The sequence below is a fragment of the Chiloscyllium plagiosum genome, unplaced genomic scaffold (genome assembly GCF_037043375.1).
Source record: "Chiloscyllium plagiosum isolate Xiang-an unplaced genomic scaffold, Cpla_swu_hap1 HiC_scaffold_32, whole genome shotgun sequence".
In the NCBI taxonomy this organism is placed as follows: domain Eukaryota; kingdom Metazoa; phylum Chordata; class Chondrichthyes; order Orectolobiformes; family Hemiscylliidae; genus Chiloscyllium; species Chiloscyllium plagiosum.
Genome location: NW_028270170.1, coordinates 32,322,402 through 32,343,643, shown reverse-complemented (window position 1 = coordinate 32,343,643; position 21,242 = coordinate 32,322,402). Strand labels below are relative to the sequence as shown.

Sequence of the window (21,242 nt, the reverse complement as noted above, 5' to 3'; positions counted from 1 at the left end):
CTGAGAGATGAGCAACATTGGAATAAATCATTGTTCAGAATTGGGTGGAATCTGAACAAGGGAGAAAGAAGAGGAAGCTTCATGCAGGTCAAGTGGCTAAATTCATTGAGCTGGAATTGTTTAAAAATTGTGCCGAAGGTACAAGATTAGATTAGATTACTTACAGTGTGGAAACAGGCCCTTCGGCCCAACAAGTCCACACCGCCCCGCTGAAGCGCAACCCACCCATACCCCTACATTTACCCCTTACCTAACACTACAGGCAATTTAGCATGGCCAATTCACCCACCCTGCACATCTTTGGACTGTGGGAGGAAACCAGAGCACCCGGAGGAAACCCACGCCGACACGGGAGAACACGCAAACTCCACACAGTCAGTCGCCTGAGGCGGGAATTGAACCCGGGTCTCTGGCGCTGTGAGGCAGCAGTGCTAACCACTGTGCCACCATGCTGCCCACTAATAGCCAAATAGCCACATGATCTAATAACAGTAATAGAGACCTGGCTCAAACAAGGGGAAGAAAATCTACTTAATATTCCAGCCTACAATGAACTTAGGATAGGTAAAGTAGAGAGATGCATTGCCAGTGTTACTGCCACATTCGAGCAAACTCTGATATGCTGGAGAGTTCAAAGACCCTGGTCTGAATTAAAGACTAATGGATGAGCTGCTCCATTTATACTATAAAAGACCAAATAATTGCAAGGGGTTAGAGGAGGACATTTGGTCAGGCAATTGCAAGTGAAATAATAATGGGGATTGTCATCTATTCTAATATAGACTGGAAAAATAGCAATGTGAAGGCCAACACGGGAGGGAAATTTCTGAAATGTATACAAAATAACTTTCTGATCATTTCCCCAAGAAATGTTTGTTTGCCTTCTTATTTACGATCGACATTTTGACCGCATAGTAATATAATCTACAGGCAGAAGTTTGACTTCACTATGATGTACTTCTCTGTCACAATCATCAACCCCAAGGCAGTTGCATTGTCCAACTGCTTGCCTGACCTTGAATCTTGAATGTCGTGCTACTCAGTGTCATCAAATGCAAACACAACTATCAGGCTCTCGTCTGAATGTGCCTCAGGGCTGCATCACCTTCTTCTTCAGTTGCTCCATGAAGCTCTGCCAAATGGGCACCACCTTGATGCTGCTTGACTGAGTTTCCATCCTGACAAGTCATAAGATTACTATCATCTATCTCTGGAATATCTCCTTTTTTGAATCTCTCCTTGTCTCTCTCTCTGTCTCACAGATGCAGACATTCTCTCCCTCAGTAATGTGGGAAAGCATGAGGTAGGAAGAATAGAAAATTGGTGAAATGGAGAGAAATGCAGTGGTGTAGCGATATCTTCATAGATGAAGTACAAAAAGCTCATAGGCACAGCAAGTACAAAGGAGGCAAATAGAACCTTGGCTTTTGTGTACTGTTCAGGTCGCCACATAACCTGAAGGATGTGGACGTTTTGGAAAGGATACAGAAACAGTCTGTTAGGATGTTGTCTGGTTTACAGGATTTTGGTTATGAGAAGAGATTGGATAAACTTGGTTTGTTTTCACTTGAATGTTGAAGGATGAGGGGCGACCTGATAAGAGGTTTACAAAATTATGAGAGGCATGGATAGAATGGATAGTGAGAGTCTGTTTCACCTGGGTAGAAATGACAACGACTAGAGGACATGGATTTCAGGTAAAAAGAAGGATGTGTTTAAAGGAGATGTGAGAGGCATGTTTATTTACACTGAGGGTGGTAAATGCCAGGAATGCACTGCCAGAGGTGGTGGTGGAAGTGGTTACCATAACAATGTTTAAGAAGCATCTTGACAGATGCACGAGTCGGCAGGTAATAGAGGGATAAGATCCGTGTAGAGGCCAAGGGCTTTAGTTTAGATGGGTGTCATGTTGGCATAAGCTTGGTAGATTGAAGGGCTTATTCTTCGGTTGTACTGTTCTTTGTTCTTTATCACAGTCTCCAGCTAATCCAAAATACCTCTTTCATAATGTCCTGTATTATCCTCTTTGACCTGAGAAAGGTCCACTCTATCTTCAAACATATTTTGATCAAGATCCTTATTCTCACTCCTAAGTCCTGCCTCAGATTCAATTTGCCAATATCTGCCCCAGCCATATATCCAAACTTGCTCTATTAATTCTCCCAATTTTTTTATCATTAATAACTATATCTACTGTCACTGCTCCCCTGCCCTGTCAACACTTTTCTTGTAATTTGTGGTTCGATGTTTTTTCTGTTATGATTGTTGTTCAGATTCAGCAGATTCTGAATTGTTGCTTCTGTCAACTGGTATTTGGCACTGACTCCTGTACTTAATATTTGTTGTATGATCATCTATTCAAGCAGTTTTTCTCCTCCATCCATTAGTTGGTAATTGTCTGATCTGAAGCTAGTTAGTTAGAGGGGAGCCAGATTCTTCAGAAAGGTACTCAACGAGAAACCAGTGACACTGACACCCTGAGCCATTGTCACATATCTCCTGATCTCGAGTGTTTGGAATAAATAAGTGACCTGTCATCACAGTAATAGCATGCAGTCACAGGAAATAACTGCCCAAAAATTGAAACAATTTGCTTTTTAAATAAAAGCCTCACCATTTGCAACCCTATCTTAAAAGGAAGTTAAATCATGAGCCTTTTATGATTCAGTACATTTGTGTCTGTGCATGCAGCTGGCAAGCTATTCCATTAGAGTGATATGCCCTCTGGACAATTCAGTTTTGCCTTCCATCTCCTGATCATAATCTTTTTTTCTCTTTGTGCTTTCCTCTCCCAGTACTATTCAGTCTAGTATGCAACCTGACTGTCTTAATTAGTGAGTTTGTTCTGGGGTGAAATGGCTTCTTTCTTCATCTTTGTGTCTTTAAGTTTTTTTGGTCAGAGACAGAGAAATAATATAATAAAGTGAAAATTACGGTGTTTGAAATGAGGAACTCAATGCAAATTTATCTAAATCAAAGCTGTTAATATCTGAAACTGTAGAACATTACACCATAAGGGTAAATTATTCAGTTAGTCAAGGTATTTTATTTTCCATCCCCCTCCACTTTTTATTTGCATAATAATGTGAGATCTAATCTCTTGTGAGTGAACAATATTAGGACTTATTAAACATTATCATTTACAGAGGATGGTAAGAGAGAGCTATGTGTTCTGACCTCATGATATGGCTCCTTTTGCACATGCTCAGTAGCTATACTTGGAGTCATGGTAGAATTCCCTTTACACTATGATGTGGAGGTGCTGATGTTGGACTGGGGTGGGCAAAGTCAGAAGATATATGACACCAGGTTATAGCCCAACAGGCTTATTTGAAATCACAACCTCTCGGAGTGTTGCTCCATCATCAGGTGAAGTCCAGAAGTTTGTGATTTCAAATCAACCTGTCAGGCTATAATTTAGTCTCGTGTGACTTCTGACTTTGTCCCTTTACCTTGTAGTGAGGTATTCCTCTTTCCAAGCAAATCTAAGCCGCTTTGAAAGCACTCCAGCACATTTTAACCAGTGATGAAGTATTCTCTGCACTTACATGTATAACTGATCCCCTGTCTGTATTGACATCCTCATTGTCAGTCTTAGGTCCATCTCTCTGAGATATCTCTATTTGTTCATGGTCTATTATACTCACCTTAATTTCTGTTGAGCAATTGACCATAAGATCATTATTATTAACTTGAAACTGGCCATACCATCTGGTGTCACCCATAATCTTAATTATTATACTTCTGGCATTTCTCTCATCACTAATGAGCAAGGACAGTTAGGAACATGTGATAAAAATGTTGAATTTACTACTCACAGCCAAATGCCAAGAATTAATTAAAAACTAAAAAAAGGTAGGAATCTAATTAATCTGAGGAAGCCTATTAGTAAACAAGTCTCACTGGAAGGCTATCCTATTTAAAACAACCATTTATAAACATTTTCATAGCCAATTTATCATCCATCTTCCAACTTCATTCCACACTATTAGATCAATGTTTATTTTTTGGCAATCTCTCATGCCAAAATACATCAAAAGCCTTTAGTTGATGAAGTTTACTAAGTCTCCTTGATTATGCATTCAGAAACTTCCGGGTTCAGTGGGTGTGATCTCTTTGGGTTGAATGTTCCCCGTAATCTTAATATACTCTACATGCTGACTTGTACTCCTTATGGTTTGTCTCGCACTGTGTTTTTGACATTGCCTATTGTTTCTTGGATAAAAGATGGAAGAAGAATAGGGAATATGCATGTGGACTAGGCCGAGACAAAACAGATTTGTAAATGCTTCAATAGGGATGTATCAAATGAGATTAGTGCAAGCAAATATGCTTCCTTCAGAGACAGAAAGCTGAATACTGTATTGAAACTGGAGTCCATTGAACTTCAAAGTCAGGACAGGGCCCATTTCAGCTTGGCTAACTGCAACCATTTAATGGCTGTTAATTGATTTCAGGCAAAACTTCCATCCTACTGAGGAGAAAGTCTTACCTCCAAGAGCTGCTGTCATATCCCATTTCCTCTAAATCCATGGGACGGTCATGGACACTCACATGGGCCTGAGCTACGTCTGCCTCTTTCTCAGTGACATTGAACAGTCCCTCTTCATACATACACAGGTACTGTTCCCCAACTCTTCTGCTGTTACATCGATGACTGCATCAGTTCTGCATCCTGCACCCAGGCTGAACTGGAGCAGTTCATCGACATTGTTAACAACTTACACCCTGTCCTCAAATTCATTTGGTCTATCTCTTCACCTTTCTTGACCTCTCTGTTTCCAGTTTATGGACTGACATTTGCTATAAACTTACAGACCCCCATAATTACCTGGACTACACCTCTTCCTATCCAGTATCCTGCAAAACCTCCATCCCATGTTCCCAATTCCTCTGTCTCTGTCACATCTGCAGTGTCGAGAAGACATTCCACACCTGAGCATCCCAGATGTCCACCTATCGTCCTCTCTCAGTCATCCAGACAGCCCTCCACTGGGCCCGTAAGGGGAAACCTGGACTCCTGGTCACCGCCCATTTCAATTCCCCCTCCCATCTGCTCTCTGATATGTCCATCCTTGCCCTCCTCCATTGCCACAGTGAATCAGACTCAGGTTAGAGGAGTAACATCTTTATCTTCGGCCTGGGCAGCCTACAGCCCGGAGGGCACAACGTTGAGTTCTCCAATTTCAAATATCCTTCCCACCCATCCCCTGACTGCCTTTCCAGCCACTCCCCCTCCCTTCCAATCCTCTGGAGGATTCATTCCTCTCATCGACCAACCAAGTTGTACGCACCATCTGTCCCTACCTCACTATGCCGGCCCTTGCCCTACCCAACATCCCCCACAGCCCCACATCTGCAACTCTCCTGCCCCCCCCCCCTTACACCCGAAACCGTAAGACCATAACATATGGGAGCAGAAATGAAACCATTCAGCCCATCAAATGTCCTCTGCTATTCAATCATGGCCGATAAAGTTTCTCAACCCCATTCTCCCACTTTTGTTGACTTCTCCACCTCCTGATGCTGCCTGGCTTATTGTGTTCTTCCAGCCTCCTGCTTGTCTACATCATTACCAGCAGCACCACCAGATCATATAACCTGTTGAAGGACTTTGCCTGAAATGTCGATTTTCCTGCTCCTCGGATGCTGCCTGACCTGCTGTGCTTTTCCAGTGCTACACTCTCGATTCTAATCTCCAGCATCTGCAGTCCTCACTTTCACCCAGATAACCTGTTAACCTGACATCAGTTGTAGTGAAAATGCTGGGACATATTGTTAAGAAAGTGGTTTCAGCGTATGTGGAAAATCATAATATGACTGAGAAAAGTCAGCACATAATCTGATAAGGAAGTTACGTTTGTCTATCTGTTAAAGTTTTTTTTTGTTGAATTTATATCCATTAGGTTGGATAGGGATAGTCCAGTGGAGGTAGATTTGGATTTTCAAAAAACATTTGAAAAGATGCCACATGAAACTGTTAAACAAAATGAGGACTCATTAAATTGTGGGTAATAGGAGGGCGTGATCTTGATTGATTAAAGGACAGCAAATAGACAGTAAGAATAAACAGGTCATTTTTGGAAGTCTGTAGATGATATGCTACAGGATCACTATTTGTGCCTCAGCTATTTTCAACATATCAATTATATAGGTGAGGCCACCAAGTGTAATGCGTTGGAGTTTCCAGGTAATAGAAAGCGAGGTGGAAAAGTAAGCTGTGAGGAGGATACAAAAGGCTGAAAAACAATATAGACATGTTAAGCAAGTGTGAGCGAGCATGTTAGATGCAGTGTAATGTGGGGAAATGTGACATTATCCATTTTTGAAAAGTCAAATTCAAAAGCAGAATATTTTTCAAATGGTGAACGTGATGTTCACAGGAATCTGGGTACATGAATTGCAAAGTTGTTATGGAGCTACAGTATACAATTAAGAAGGAAAATGATGCATAGTCTTTATAACAAAATAAATAAATCTTACCACAATAGTATTAGACCTTGGTGAGATCACAGCTAGAGTGCAGCAAAGAATTTGTATCTGCTTTGCAAAGCAGGTACAACAAAGATCCATTGAAATGGTTCCTAAAGTGAGAGAATTGCCCTTATGATAGATTGAGTAGTTACCTTGAATTTAGAAGAATGAAAGGTGATCTCATTGTTACACATAATCAAACAAGAGACAAACTCAGAAAAATACATTAGTGGAATTAAAGAGGTTAATCCAAAGCATTATTAGAAGCAATAGCAGAACTAAAGGGCAAGAATATAATCTGATCAAAGGCAAGCTCAGATCAAGTTCCGAATGTAATTTTTCCATGTTAAGTGTAATTAAATAGAACTGCCATCTGGCAAAGCAATGTCGGTGGAATCCCTGCATTGAATTAAAGTGTAGTTAGAGATTGTAATGGAGCGACTGGGATTTAATTGTAAATACCTTTGTTATCTTTTATGATGCTCAATATCCTGAAGTATACTGACAAATTGAGATCTAATCCCTGTAGAATACCAGGTCAGTTTGTATGCTCACATTTCCATTTTTTGTTCCCTTGTCTTTATCAGTGAATTGCTGTCAGCACATTACGTTGAAAGGCATTTCGGGGATGAAGGAAAGACCACACAGGCTTTGGTAAGACAAACATATTACTGGCTTATGGAACAATGACAAATTAAAATGACAATATAAATACATAAATAGTGTGTGAACAGTTCAGAATAGGAAGAAACAGCATTTGAGCAGCAGGTAACACGAACACACAAACTTCTGCAGCAATTACAAAAGATTTCTGAGACATTGAGGCGAAAAACCCCAAGTGATGTCCAGAAAGGAGCCTCCAAAAACTGCAACTAATTTTATCTGAGGACCCCTCCACTTCAACAACCTATTCTGATTTGTATGGACTATTGTTGTGAGTAAGAACTGTCAAACGTCAGCCGCATAAAGATGAAAATGACGCTGAGGTCTCAATGACATTTAGATTTAATCTTACAGTAGGAGCTTAGCTTGCTTCTCTAAACATATGGGAGTTCCCCCCCCCCCCCCCCCCTTGAGAAACTAAAAGATCTGGAGGCAGTATGATTGAGGCCTTTAAAATTGTGTCTGAGTTGGACAAGATGGATATCAAGAGACCTGGGCGGCCTGATTGTATCTATGGAGAGAGTTTCAGTATATTCAAGATTCTGGTTACTTGTGCTGGAACCAGAGGTGGAGCACTGTCTGTAAATGCAGTCTGTGTCTGCGATGTCACTGTTAGCAACATCCCCTGGATATGTTTGTATTACAGACAGCCAAAGATTAAAGAGAGAGATAAAAGAGGGATTAGTCAACAGCATTCTGGATCCCCCCTCGCCCCTTTCCCAACTGCTGACAGTTTCTCATACTGGACCCTTGCCACTCCCTTCACTGCTCCCTTGTATTAGCCTTTTACCCTGTTCAGCCCCTTGCTGCTTTTTTAACCACTCCATTATATCTCCTTGCATTCCACCCCCTCCAATGCCTTGCTGCTTCATCCATTGCTCCCTTGCATTTCCCCATTAGCCCTTTGCTGTTCCCTTTGCTCATCTCCCCCCCCCCCCCTCCCCAACGTCCTCCAATCCGCCAACTCCCTCCTACTTTTCTCCTGTCTGCCTCCGTGCTCCCTGAACAGTCCTCCACCACTTCTTCCCACCCACTCGCCACATACTCTGTTGCGGTGAGGGGCCTTGGGAAGATGTGTGGCATCAGCAAAGAGAGTGGTAATGTGTGGAGGACGGGGTGGAGGAATCAGCAAAGAGACTGGTGAGGGGAAGCAAGCCCATTGTGAATGGAGCAGTGAGGGGATTGGGAAGGAGAAGGCCAACGATGCATTATGAGTGAGATCTAGAATTTCAGGAAGAGGATAACGGGTGGTGGATGTACATTGGGATGTCAGTGATTGGAGAAACAACATGTGCTCCCACAATTGGAGCGAGAACTGACTTAGTGATTTGCTGTCTGGGGACTGGTTGCAATTACAGGAAATACTCAAGTGTTGAAAACTTCCCAAGTGTAGGTTGAAAAGGACATAAATGCTGCAGAAGTCAACATTTCCAACAACTCCTGATTTAATTCTACCACTGGCTCATTTTAGGGTGAAAATGGGGCAGTAACAAGACATAAGCCTCCCTTGGTGTCTCATTTTGAACAACCTCTTGTGTTAGAATATTTCATTTCATTATTCAAGTTCATCTTTGTTCTTCACATTAATTTTTAAAATGCTAATTATCATTTACCAAGATAGCAAGAGAACATTGAAGGAATGCTGCAATATCCAATCCTGTGTCTCAACAGGGAATGCATTATATAATAAGCCTAATGGCCGGCTAAATTTGCTATTCGTAAGGTCTCTTGGAGGAGCAGGTTTTGTACAAAACTAGTGATTTAAATGAACATGACAATAATAGAAGATTACCAAGCCAGTAGCAGTTTAGTTCAACTCATTCATGAAAGGGAATAACTTCCATAATGTTTTTTCTTTAGTAAATGCACTAAATAATTGAAAGTTCTTATCTAAACACTATTTAGGAAGGATTGCTGCTCTCAAGATGCATGACGATTTGTGCTCCAACCTTTCTACTGGTTGAAATTGTCAGTACTTTAATAGTATCGACCAGAAGGAACCTTACTTCACAAAGGGATTCTGGTGCACTCTTTGTCTTCCGTGACTGTTGTTGGTCTAAACTCTTGTTTGAGTGCAGACCTGAAAATAAAGAAATTGAATTTATGTAGCACCTTTCACATTCTTCATGTCCAAAAATGCTTCATAATTAGTGAGTGACTTTTGAAATAACACCAGTGAAGCAGAATACTCTTTGCATACCAAACAGAAGGGAGATAGTTGTTCAATTGATTAGTTTGGGTGATGGTTTTGAAGGACCAACGCTGCATTTTGTAAAGACTGAACCAGTCTTTGAATTCTTCCTTTAGTTATTGTTGTTGTTTTACTATCTTGACAAGATGTCCAAATGCTGAGGGTTTAACTTGGTCTGACAACACCTACTTTCAAACTGACTGAAAATTCACAAATTGACCCTGACTGCAGGAGTTGCCAGCTGAGAACAAGGTACTGTAGATGCTGAAGACACGAAATAAAAGAAATGGAAATGTTGGAAATACTCTGGTCTACTGGCATCAAAGGAGAGAGAAAGAGTTAATACTTCAGTCCAGTTACTCTTGTCAGACCTTCAAGAGAGTTAGGGGGGTATTACCAGGAGGCAAGATGAATGTTATGGATATACAGTAAGCGTCCTCTTAGTAGAAGAAGAAAGTCAATTCCTCTTTTAAGATAATCAAGAGTTAGAGGTCACTCACTAAAAAATCAGGTCATCCATTTAAAGAAAGGTGAAGTAATCAGTCTTGCAACTTAGAGGGGGCATTCAGTTGGAATGCAGACTTGCAGTTACAATCCGATCAGCCAGGATTTTATTCAGTGGTGGAATGGACAGGCTTGAGGGGCTGAATGGCCTACCTGTGCTGCTAATTTGTGTCTTTGTTTATATCTATATATAAAAATCGCACGCACGCACACACAGGCTCCAAAAGCAGAATCAGAATTAGGGTACAGAAGAAGGCCATTTGGTCCATCATGCCCACGCCAGCTGTGTTATCTCTCCTGTTTGGATTATCTAGTGCCAACCTTTTGCTTTTTCCCCACATCCATGCACACCATTTTTATCCAAAAAGCTATCCATTGCCTTGAGTGAAGGTCGAAGCCTCAGAATGCAGTGGCAAATAACTTACCTCCTGACTCCAAAATTCTGTCAATTGTCTATAAGGTACAAATCAGGAATGTGATACAATATACTTCACTTCCCTGGGGGCTGCTGCTCCAACAACAGCTAAGAAGCTCAACACTTTCCAGGACAAGGTAGCCCATTTGATTGGCAATGCAGCTGGCAGGTCAATCATCTCAGTCACAGGACATCACTCCAGGCATTACACCAAGATGGTGCCTTAACCCCAAATATGTTCAAATGTTTTTTCAATGACTTCTCTCCACCGTAAGGTCAGAAGTATGGGTGCTCGCTGATGATTGCAGTGCTCAGTAATAGTCACAACTTCTCTGATAGTGAAGTAACCATGTCCAAATGCAGCAAGATCTGGATAATATCCAGGTTTGAGTTGATAAGTGGCAAGTAACATTTGTGCCACTCAAGTGCTAGTCAATGGTCATCAACAAGACAGGATCTAACCATCAGCCCCTAGCATTACCATTAGTAAATCTCCCTAGATCATCATTTTGGGGTTAATATTGACTGGATCAGCAATAGAGATAGTCTATCTACAAGAGCAAGTCAGATGCTAGGCATCCTATGGCAAGTAAATCACATCCTGTCTCCTTTAACTGTTCACCATCTGCAAGGCATTTCTCAAGAATGTGTTGGAAGAATTCTCCACTTGCCTGGATGAGTGCAGCTGTAACAACACTCAAGTCTGACACTATCCAGGAAAAAATGGCTTGTATGATAGACATCCTGTTCACCACATTCAATATTTGCTCCCTCCTCCATTGACAAGTAGCAGCAGCGTGCCATCTATAAGATGTGTTGCTGTAACTTGCTAAAGGTTCTTTGACTGCATTTCCAAACCCATGACCTGAAGGATAAGAGCCACAGACAAATACAAACACCATCACCTTCAAGTTCCCCTCCAAATCATACCCAACCCTGATTTGGAAATAAATTGCCATTCCTGTATCATTCGAGTCCTCCTTCCAAACAGCACTGTAGACAAGCCTCCAGTGTACAGACTGCAGCAATTCCCCACTACTTGCTCAAGAGCAATTGGAGAAGGCCAATAAATGCTGACTTAACCAGTGATGTTGGCATTCTATGAACAAGGTAAAATAGGACCATTATGCCTTTTCTCTGTAGAACATTTATGGTAAAATCCAGTATATATTGAGACATTGTAGTCGATGTTTAAATGATTTCAGAGTAGTGGAGAGTGAATAATTCATCATTGCAGATTACAATCAATATACACCAGCTGCCACATTTTAAATATTTCTAACTGATTACCATGCAGTTTCAATGAGTCATCATTGCCCTATGTGGCTGAGTGCTGATTCTAGGCATATATCTGGGAGACCCTTTTGTATTTATTGACAGGGAGTTGGGAGGTTCAAAGGCCATACTGTTGTATATTTTTGAAATGTAAGAGAATGCATTTTTAAAAGATTTGAGTGTATACGTCGGAGAGCAATGGGAAGGATTAGAATTGCAGTTTCCCTCAGAAATTCAACAAACCTTTGTCCAGTCAAATATTTTCCTGATAAACTTTGACAGGTTTTCTTGATAAAGGAAAATTGGAGGTTCTGATAATCATGAAGAAAGCAGATTAAGTAGATACCCACAGACCAGTTTATCAATATTTTGTTTCATTGTGATGCTATTATCCTGGATAAGCCAACCAGATTGATTAAAACGTGAATAAAACGATCTTCTTGACGATATGAAAATCGAAATAGTATATGAAATCTGATACCATAGGCAAAATTCTCTGTTTGCAGTAAGTAGCTGAGGGTGATTACTGTACATTTGAATGAGCTGTAGACTTTCTCTATCACAGTAATCTCCTCCAGCATGCTAAAGATCCCTGCATTCCTCCAATCCTGCATGCACGCATGCCAGGCAGTGAAAGAAAGGAATGGAGCCTAATCTTTACACACTGAAAAGCTTTTACTTACAGAGGGAATCATGCATCTCCCACACTCAACTGCCAGTTTAATTCTGTTCCTGTAAAGATCCAGCCATGGATCACTGCAGATCTGTATGAGATAGACTGCATGAGCAGACAGAGGATATTATTGTTTATTCTTAGTGAAAGTACAACATTTTACAATGTTGTCTTGAAGGCATTTTCTACAGAATAGCACATTTTGAAGATTAAAAGTATAAAGTTCTCATAAGAGAGAAAATCAAGCTCCATATTCAGAATGAAAGTAATTAGAGGAAACCTCGCTCGAGTATGTAAAATATTAACCAGTACAGATGGTAATTATGGAATATTACTTCAGTGTAATCTAGGACAGCAGGATCATAAATTAATTTAAATTTCTGAAGCTTAATTTGAAACTGATGTTCGGAAAAACTGCATTAGACAAAAATTTCACTTGCATAATTATAGTAATTACTGTCTTTGGGGAAAAAATGGGCTGATTGTGAAGCAGTGTGAAATCTCCTTCGCACATGAACTATACTATAAAAATAGAAGGTTTTCTTCTATAATGTTTGTAATCTGATTGCTAGGAGCAGGAGAGGCAAGTGATTAGATACATTCAGAGGGCAATATCATGATGTGACAACAGTTGGGTTATAAAACGAATGGATTTCGATGGCACAAATGGGTTTTTCCCATTCTTCATTCTATTGTTTGTTGCTAATTCAAAAATGAAATTAAGCCTGGTGCACAGAATCCTATCCAGAAATGGGTGTTGTTTGCTTCATGCTCTATGTCAATTGAAATGAGTTGTCGATCAGACTGTTACAAACTTTTGACTTCCTGTCAGAAGCTCAAGCTTTTCAAATGTAGCATCTATAATGTGCCCATATTCTGCTATTTAAGTCTGTCTTCCCTGTTACATGTATAGAAGTTTTTTTTAAAGAAAATAAGATAGTCAAGTGAGGGGAGGATGCTAATTGTTTTGGCTGCTTTCTGGCTCACCTAATCCAGGATGGTTCCCTTCCCAATCAGTCCACTCCATCTAATCACATTAATTCGGTTCAGTAGGCGATGGCCTGGTGGTAGTATCGCTAGAATATTAACTCAGAGACACAGGTAATGTTCTCCAGACTGGGGTTTGAATCTCACCATGGTAAATGGTGGAGTTTGAATTCAATAATAATCTGGAAATAGGTATTTAATGATGACCATAAAACCATTGCAGATTGTCATGAAAAACCTATCTGGTTCAATAGTGTCCTTTAGGGGAGGAAATCTTCCATCCTTAACTGGCCTGGCCTACATGTGATTGAAGATCCACAGCAATCTGATAGACTCCTAACAACCCTCTGGACCATTAGAGATGGGCAATAAATGCTGGCCTAGCCAGAGATGCCCTCATCCTGTGAATGAATTAATAAAACTTTATATAATCTGTTGAGTTCTAATCTCACTGTATTGCTGGCTATGCTTTAATGTTCCCTTTAAAGTTCCTGCTCCTTTAACCAAATGTGTTGAGTTTTGTTAGATTAAAATGTATCATATTTTGAGTTTTACTTGATGTGAATAACTGAGATCTCACCGAGAAAATCACACATTCTCTTTTGGATCCTTGGTGATTCATGGGAATGTTAATTGCAAGTTTAGAATAATTTAATTTTTTTTATTAATCGGTGTGTTGGAATAACACTTTAAATGCCTTACAATATACACATATGTAAACTACAGTTTATTGGAAGTTCATGTAATACTCTATCCAAACCAAGACAAGTAACTGCAGTGGGCTACATGGAGGAGTGTCTATGCTTTGTTCTTTGTTCAAATTCAGAAGCAGGGCATTCTTTGGTGAGCAACTCACCACCCGTCTCCTACACACCACTTATCCACCATCTACAAGGGAGAGATCAGGACTGTAATGGAATGGAGTCCACTTGCCAGGATCCGTGCAGCTGTAACAACACTCTAATATCTGACACCATTCAGGCCAAAGCAGCCGCTTGATTGGCACCTCATCTGCCTTTAGCATTAACCCCCATCCTCAGTGATGTACAGTGACAGCATTGTGTACCATACAGAAGATGCACTGCAGTGATTCAGCTCGGCTTCTTCAACAGTGCTTTTCAAACCTGCAACCTCTCCCGCCTGGAAAGACAAGAACAGCACATACATAAGTATACCAGCAGCTACTTGTGAGTTCTCTTCCACTGGGAAGGGAAGGTGATGGCTTAGTGGTATTATCACTGGACTGTTAATCCAGAGGCCCAGGTAATGTTCTGGGGACCTGAGTTCGAATCCCATTATGGCAGATGGTGGAATTTGAATTCAATTTTAAAGAATCTGGAATCAAGAGTCTAATGATGGCTATGAATCCTTTGCCAACTGTTAGCAGAACTCATCTGGTTCACTAATGACTTGTAGGGAAGGAAACTGTCACTCTTAGCTGGTCTGGCCTACATGTGACTCCAGACCCACAGCACTATGGTGGATTCTTAAATACCCTGTGGGATGGGTAATTAATGCTTGCCTAGCCAGCGATGCCTTCATCCTGTGAATGAATAAAACAGAAATCATACACCATCCTGTCTTGGAACTGTATCACTGTTCCTTCACTGTTGCAGAGAAAATCCTGTATCTCCCTAACACATGGACTACAGCAGTTCAAGAAGGCAGCACACTTTTGTGAACAAAAAAAAAGCACAACTGCTCCTTTTAAATGTGTCTTAATATCATACCAAAAAAGAATCATTCCTTGGGAATCGGTATCTATTGAAATCTGCTTATCATTCTTCCTGAAAAATGGTTATAAGTATTTTGTCAGTCTAAATAACCCATTTAGTTAAATACCTGCATATGCAACGTATGATAAAAGTAATCCAGAATATCAGTGCATATAGTGCAAGTTTGCAATTGTTGTTAAACATAGACAATTTTAATTAACAAGTATAGATGGCCAGTTGCACCGTGAAAGATTACAGAAAGAGACCATCACTGTAAGTGTCTCTGGAAGTTGTTCTCTTTCTCAATCATGTCAGCTATCTTGCTTAATTTTCCCCTATTTGGTCAGTGTCTATACTGTCCAGTAGTTAGCTTCGGCAGCACGTCTACTGAAATTGGAAATATACAGAGACAATTAGCATGGCCCCTGCACAAGGATGACAGGCACATTCGTGAAGTGTTCCATATTTCACACTTCCACCACATTACATTTAAGGGACGGCACGGTGGCTCAGTAGTTAGCATTGCTGCCTCACAGCACCAGGGATGCGGGTTCGATTCCAGCCTCGGGCATCTATCTGTGTGGAATTTGCACATTCTCCCAGTGTCTGTGTGGGTTTCCTCTGGGTGTTCTGGTTTCCTCCCACAATCCAAAGATGTACAGATCAGGTGAATTGGCCATGCTAAATTGCTCATAGTGTCAGGGGTGAATATAGGATAGGGAAATGGGTCTGGGTGGGTTAATCTTCGGAGGGTTGGTGTGGACTGGTTGGGCCAGAGGGCTTGTTGCCATACGTAGGGAATCCAATCTAGTTTAGGAAATGTTTCAGGTAATTTGTCCTGTAAATTACTGTTGTAATTTTCCTGACCTGCGGAAAATACTGTGATGAAGGAAAATTTCAGCAGCAAGGATACAGAAGATTATATAGAGCTGGATATTTTGCTGCGATGGAGGAAAGTCTTCAGCTAATCAATGACTACATAAATATTGACTTGTTTTTGTTTGTTTGCTCTTAGGATATAGATAACACTGCAGATTCAGTGCTTACTTTATACCATTTAGTTCCTGTAAAAGCATTAAGTGTCAATGTCAAGGTGTAAGAGGAAAGTGATACATAGAGACTGATCAGGTGGGATCCTGAAGGACATTAGTGTTTTTCTGATCATCATAAAAAATGGCGGAGGAGTAGCAGTGCAATGTGCAGGCTTCTCAGCCCACAGCTCATCTGCTCTTCTGCTTTTAATTTTTTTAACATGTTTCCATTTATTATGGTACGTTACCGTCTTTTAACAACTTCGGCAGAAGGCCTCTTCTCCTGGCCCAGGTCCAGTAACGAGGTGGCTTCCAGTGGTCCAGAATGGAAGTATGGGCCTGGTGCTGGGTGCGGCAGTCTCCTGGTTTGGCTGGTTTGTTCAGGAGGGGTGATCTTGTCCCGACATGGACATCTTGTTCTATACTAGTGGTCCTCGGCAGCCTCTGGGTATTCCAGCAGCTCTGTACAAAGGTCTAGTCTCTGTGTGGGGTATCACCTTGGTGTGGAGGTCTTGTCCTGGCTTTAGAGGTGGCTTCTGGGTATTCCAGTGGCCCAGTGTGAAGGCCTGAGCCGAGCATGGAGGCCTCGTCTCGCAATCTCAGTCCGGATTTCCAATGTACCCCAAGCCCAGGGGCCGTTAACTGAATTGTGATGAGTTTTTGCTTATTTTTTCTTCTTATTTATGATTTCTGTCATTAATTTAGGCACCTATGATGACTCTGTTCTTCACCTGAGGCCTAGCCATTTTTCATAAAGATTTTAGTACAACTGATTGGTTTCCTTGTGTATTGTGATTAAATTATGGCTTAAGAGGTGTATTTTATCCCCTTTTTTTGTGAAGGAGGGTTGAGACAGAGGTGCAGAGCAATCTGCTCAAATCGAATAAAGTAAACAACTTGTGGAGCCTTGGGCTTTTTTTAGGTTGGGAACAATAGAAGCAACCTGAATGGAGGGGGCGTGGGGGCAAGCTCCCACAGAATCAGAACCTTTGGTTTGAGCTTTCTGCAGTTGCTGGGTCTTGAAGCTGGATGTGGGAACTCTTATTTTTCTCTCTCTGTTACAGCTGAAATTCTTCCTGCTGCTAGAATTACATATGAGATAATCTATTTTACTGAATTTGCCTTTGCCAAGAGGATAGTTATAGGATATTACTATCATTGGAACAGTCAATGTGTAGTTTATTATTTTAAATATTTCAGTAGAGTCACAATTAAGCTGATCCTTTTCTTCTTACTTTATTCATACACTATGGTTAAAATATGTTTTGCTTCAAGCCTGGTAGCTTGACCAATTGAATTGCATCCAGACTGTAAGGCCTGGCACCTGCCTTTAAAGTAAGCAAACGTTAGGGTCAAGGCTATTTTTTTGACATGCTTGGAGGGGTTTTGGTCTGGCCAATACTCAATTCCTCCACTAATAAACTAGTCTTCCAAACACTACAGCCTTCTCACTCGTCCTGGCATTTTCAAAGATTTTTGTGCATCCATCTCCAGATTTCTCTCTGTTCTTGCATTACCTTTGAAACTATGACAGTTCATATCTCATCTCCTCATCATTTCTGCCAAATTATTATCAATTCACACTTTTCTCAGTTTAATTTAATCTGCCAGTTTTCTACTTCACTCTGCAATCTGTACTGTCTTCAGGATTGTCCCCCAATCCATAAACTTTGAAGTAGTCGCCTGTTTATCCATGTTCACTTCATTAGCATATACTAGAAGTGCGATGGCCCGAGAGAGTGCTGTTATATACTTCCCTGCAATCTGCAATACAACTAATCACCATCATCTCTGCTTTCTGTCTCCCAGCTACTTTTGTAACCATGCTGTCACTATCCTTTCAATACCAGGAACTTTAATTTTGCAATCATGTCCATTATGTGATACTTACTCACATGCCTGTTGCAAGTTGATAAACACAGCATCAATTACACTATTATAATCAGCTCTTTCTCTCTGTGCTTCATCAAGTAACTCAAATAAGCTGACAAAAAGCAATTTGTCTGTAACAAATGATTTTAATTTATTAGTCCATGCTCTTCCAAGTGGCAAATAATTTTGTCTTGGATTATTGTCTCTGGAAATTTCCCCATCATTTGATAAGGTACCACATAAAAGGTTTTTGCACAAGTTAGGAACTCATGTTACTGGACTAAGGTATTAGCATGAATTGAGGAATGTTTAATGCACACAGGACAGAGAGTTAGCATTAGTGGGTCTTTTTCAGATTGGAATGCCACTAGGATACCTCAATTATTTGCAATCTGTATGAATGGGTTGGAGGACATCAGAGAGCAATATATCTATATTTGCTGATGATTCCAAAAAGATATGGAACGGCATGTTGTGATGAGGGCATAAGGAATCTGGAAGAGTATATAGATACATTGAGTGCTTGATTTAAAAACTTGACAGATTGCGTTTAGTCTAAAGGTGTGTGGTCATGCACGCTCGGAGAAGAATAAAAGGCAGATTATTACTTAAGTAGAGAGATTCCAAAATGTGAAGGATAGAGGGATCTGGGTATTCACACAAAAGCTTTTCTTGTAAATCATTATGAATCCAAAGGTATTTTGACCTTTACTGGAAGGGGGAGTTTAAAAATAGAGAAGTCTTGATCCGACTATACAGGGTGGAGGTGAGTCCACAGCTGGAGTGCTGTGTTATAGTACTGGTCCTTGTGTTTGAGAAATACTATTGGAAGCTATTTAAAAGGGATTCACTAGGCTGATTTCTGGAATGAAGTAGCGACTCATCAAGAACAGCGAAACAGGTTAGACTTTTATTCATCAGAATTTAGAAGAATGAGAGGTGATTTCATTGAAGCTTACAAGATTCTGAGAGGGCTTGAATGATTGATGTTGATAAGATGTTTCCACTTGTGGAAGAGTGATAAACTGGGGCATGGTTACAGAGCAAGGAGCATTTGTCTAAAACTGAGATGTGAAGGAATGCAGAAGATGGCGAATGTCTGGAATTCTCAACCCCAGAGTATTGTGGAGGTTGGATCACAAAACATTGAAAAAGGTAGATTGACTTTTGAAATATTGAGGGCTGTGCTGAGCTGTTTGTCATCGAAGAGAAGTCAAAGCCTGAGACTGATCAGGCATGATCATAGTGAATGGCAGGGTTGACCTTGCTTGAGGGGCTGAATGGTCTAATTCTGCTCCTATTTCTTATGTTCACCATCAACATAAAACTGAGTGGATTGTAGTTACTGGCTTCTTTCCTCTCTTCCTTTTCAAACAGGACTGTAATATTTGCAATCTCCAGTTCTCTAACACCATATCGCAGGTGGGTGGATGATTGCAACTGGAGCCAACTCAGTTTCCACTCCTTCTTTCCTCATAACTTAAATAGCATGCCATCTGGAATGCATGACTTCTGTGAGGAATATAGAACTTCTAAATACATCCTCTTTCTCTATTTTTATCCTATTCAATATCTCTACCTCCGCCTTTATTGATACCTTGGCAGCATCCTCTTCTGTAATGAAGGAAATTGAATCCATTATTGGCTTAGTGGCAAGAGGCAGAGGGTGATTGGCTTCTTTTTTTGTGACAGGAAGTCTATGTCAATGATGTACCACAGACTTCGATGTTGGGTCTCTCATTGTTTGAAGTGTACATCAATGACTCAGACACAAATGTAGTGATATGATCAGTATGTTTGCTGATCATGTGCAAATTCTTTGTGTGACAAGTAGTAAGGAAAACCAAAAGACAAGAAAGATGGGCTGTCGGGGTGGGGGGCTGAACCTTGACAAATAGAATTTATCTAGAAAGGTGTGAGGTGATGTCTTTGGGAGGAAGAACAAGGCAAGGAAATACTGATAAAACCCTAGGAAAAGTACAGCATCAGAGGGAATTTGGTGTTCATGTCCATAGGTCCTTGAATACAGCAGCACAGATGGGTAAGGTAATTAAGAAGGCATACAGAACACTTATCCGTATTAGTCAAGGTATTGAATACGAAAGCAAGGAGGTTTTGATGGAGCTGTATAGGATGTTAGTTAGGCCACAGTTAGTTAGGCCGGAGTACTGTGCAAAACTCTGGTCACCACAATATCAAAAGGACTTCATTGGAAAGGGTTCAGAGGGAATTCACCAGGATATCGCTTGGGCTACAGTGCTTCAACTATGAAGAGAGACTAGATAGGCTGGGTTTGTTTACCTTAGACCAGAGAAAGCTGAGGGAGAGTGGACCTGGTTGAGGTGTACAAAATTATAAGGGGCATAGATAGTCCTAATAGGAATATATGCTTCCCTTTCATAGAGTGGTCAGTAACCAGAGAGCGGGGAGTGGAGGCATTGATTTAATGTAAGAGACAGGAGGTTTAGTGGAGATTTAAGGAAGACTTCTTTTCGCCCAGAAGGTGATAAGAAGATTTCCTTTTAGATTCCTTCATAGAACCACTATTTTTTGACTATCCTTTTGGTCTTTCAGTGATTATACATGTCTTTGGCTTCCTTATTATGTTCGCCATTAATCTATTCTCAACTGTCTAATCCTTTCAATCCTTTTTGTTTTAATCTCCACCCTACTTTTTAGGTTTGCCTTGATAACTTCTTATTTTAATTGACCTAATCCTTTACTTTTCTGACTTTTATCTCTTTATCTTTAACAATTCAGGAAGCTGTAGCTTTAGTTGGCCTTTCCTTCCCCTTCATGTAAAGGGATTTAGACTGTGCTGACCTGTCTTTGTGAAGGCCTCCTGCTCAATTATTGCTTTGCTTACCAGGCTTTTATTGCAATGGACACCTTATGGTGCAGTGGGTAGCATCCCTGCCTCAGAGCCAGCGGTTCTGGCCCTGAGTCCACTTTAGAACATGATGACCACACGTATGTTAAAAATGCTGCTAACAGGTTGATTATCAACCTGCAAATGTTTTCAACACACTTATGACAGCGGTTAGGAGTGGGTTTGTCCTCCTAGCAGAGCGCTTTAGGGAACATCTCCGGGACACCTGCACCAATCAACCGCACAGCCCTGTGGCCCAACATTTCAACTCCCCCTTCCTCTCTGCCGAGGACATGGAGGTCCTGGGCCTCCTTCACCGCCGCTCCCTCACCACCAGACACCTGGAGGAAGAACGCCTCATCTTCCGCCTCAGAACATTTCAACCCCAGGGCATCAATGTGGACTTCAACAGTTTCCTCATTTCCCCTTGCCCCACCTCACCCCAGTTCCAAACTTCCAGCTCAACACTGTCCCCATGACTTGTCTTACCTGCCTCTTTTCTTTTCCACCTATCCACTCCACCCTCCCCCCCCGACCTATCACATTCATCCCCTCCCCCACTCACCTATTGTA

The 21,242-nt window shown here is 41.0% G+C and overlaps 1 protein-coding gene and 1 non-coding gene across 7 annotated transcripts in view; both read left to right on the top strand.

The window, feature by feature from the left end:
- adam11 (ADAM metallopeptidase domain 11) overlaps positions 1-21,242 on the top strand; it is a 163,081-nt gene that overhangs the window by 21,392 nt on the left and 120,447 nt on the right. For all 6 annotated transcript variants that reach the window (XM_043675211.2, XM_043675210.2, XM_043675216.2 and 3 more), the window contains one exon: positions 7,062-7,128. In XM_043675211.2, the coding sequence (XP_043531146.2) occupies positions 7,062-7,128 (67 nt within the window). The remainder of the gene's footprint in view (positions 1-7,061; positions 7,129-21,242) is intronic.
- On the top strand, positions 15,260-15,367 carry LOC122540060 (U6 spliceosomal RNA). Its single transcript, XR_006309236.2, has one exon. It is a non-coding gene; the product is annotated as a U6 spliceosomal RNA (small nuclear RNA).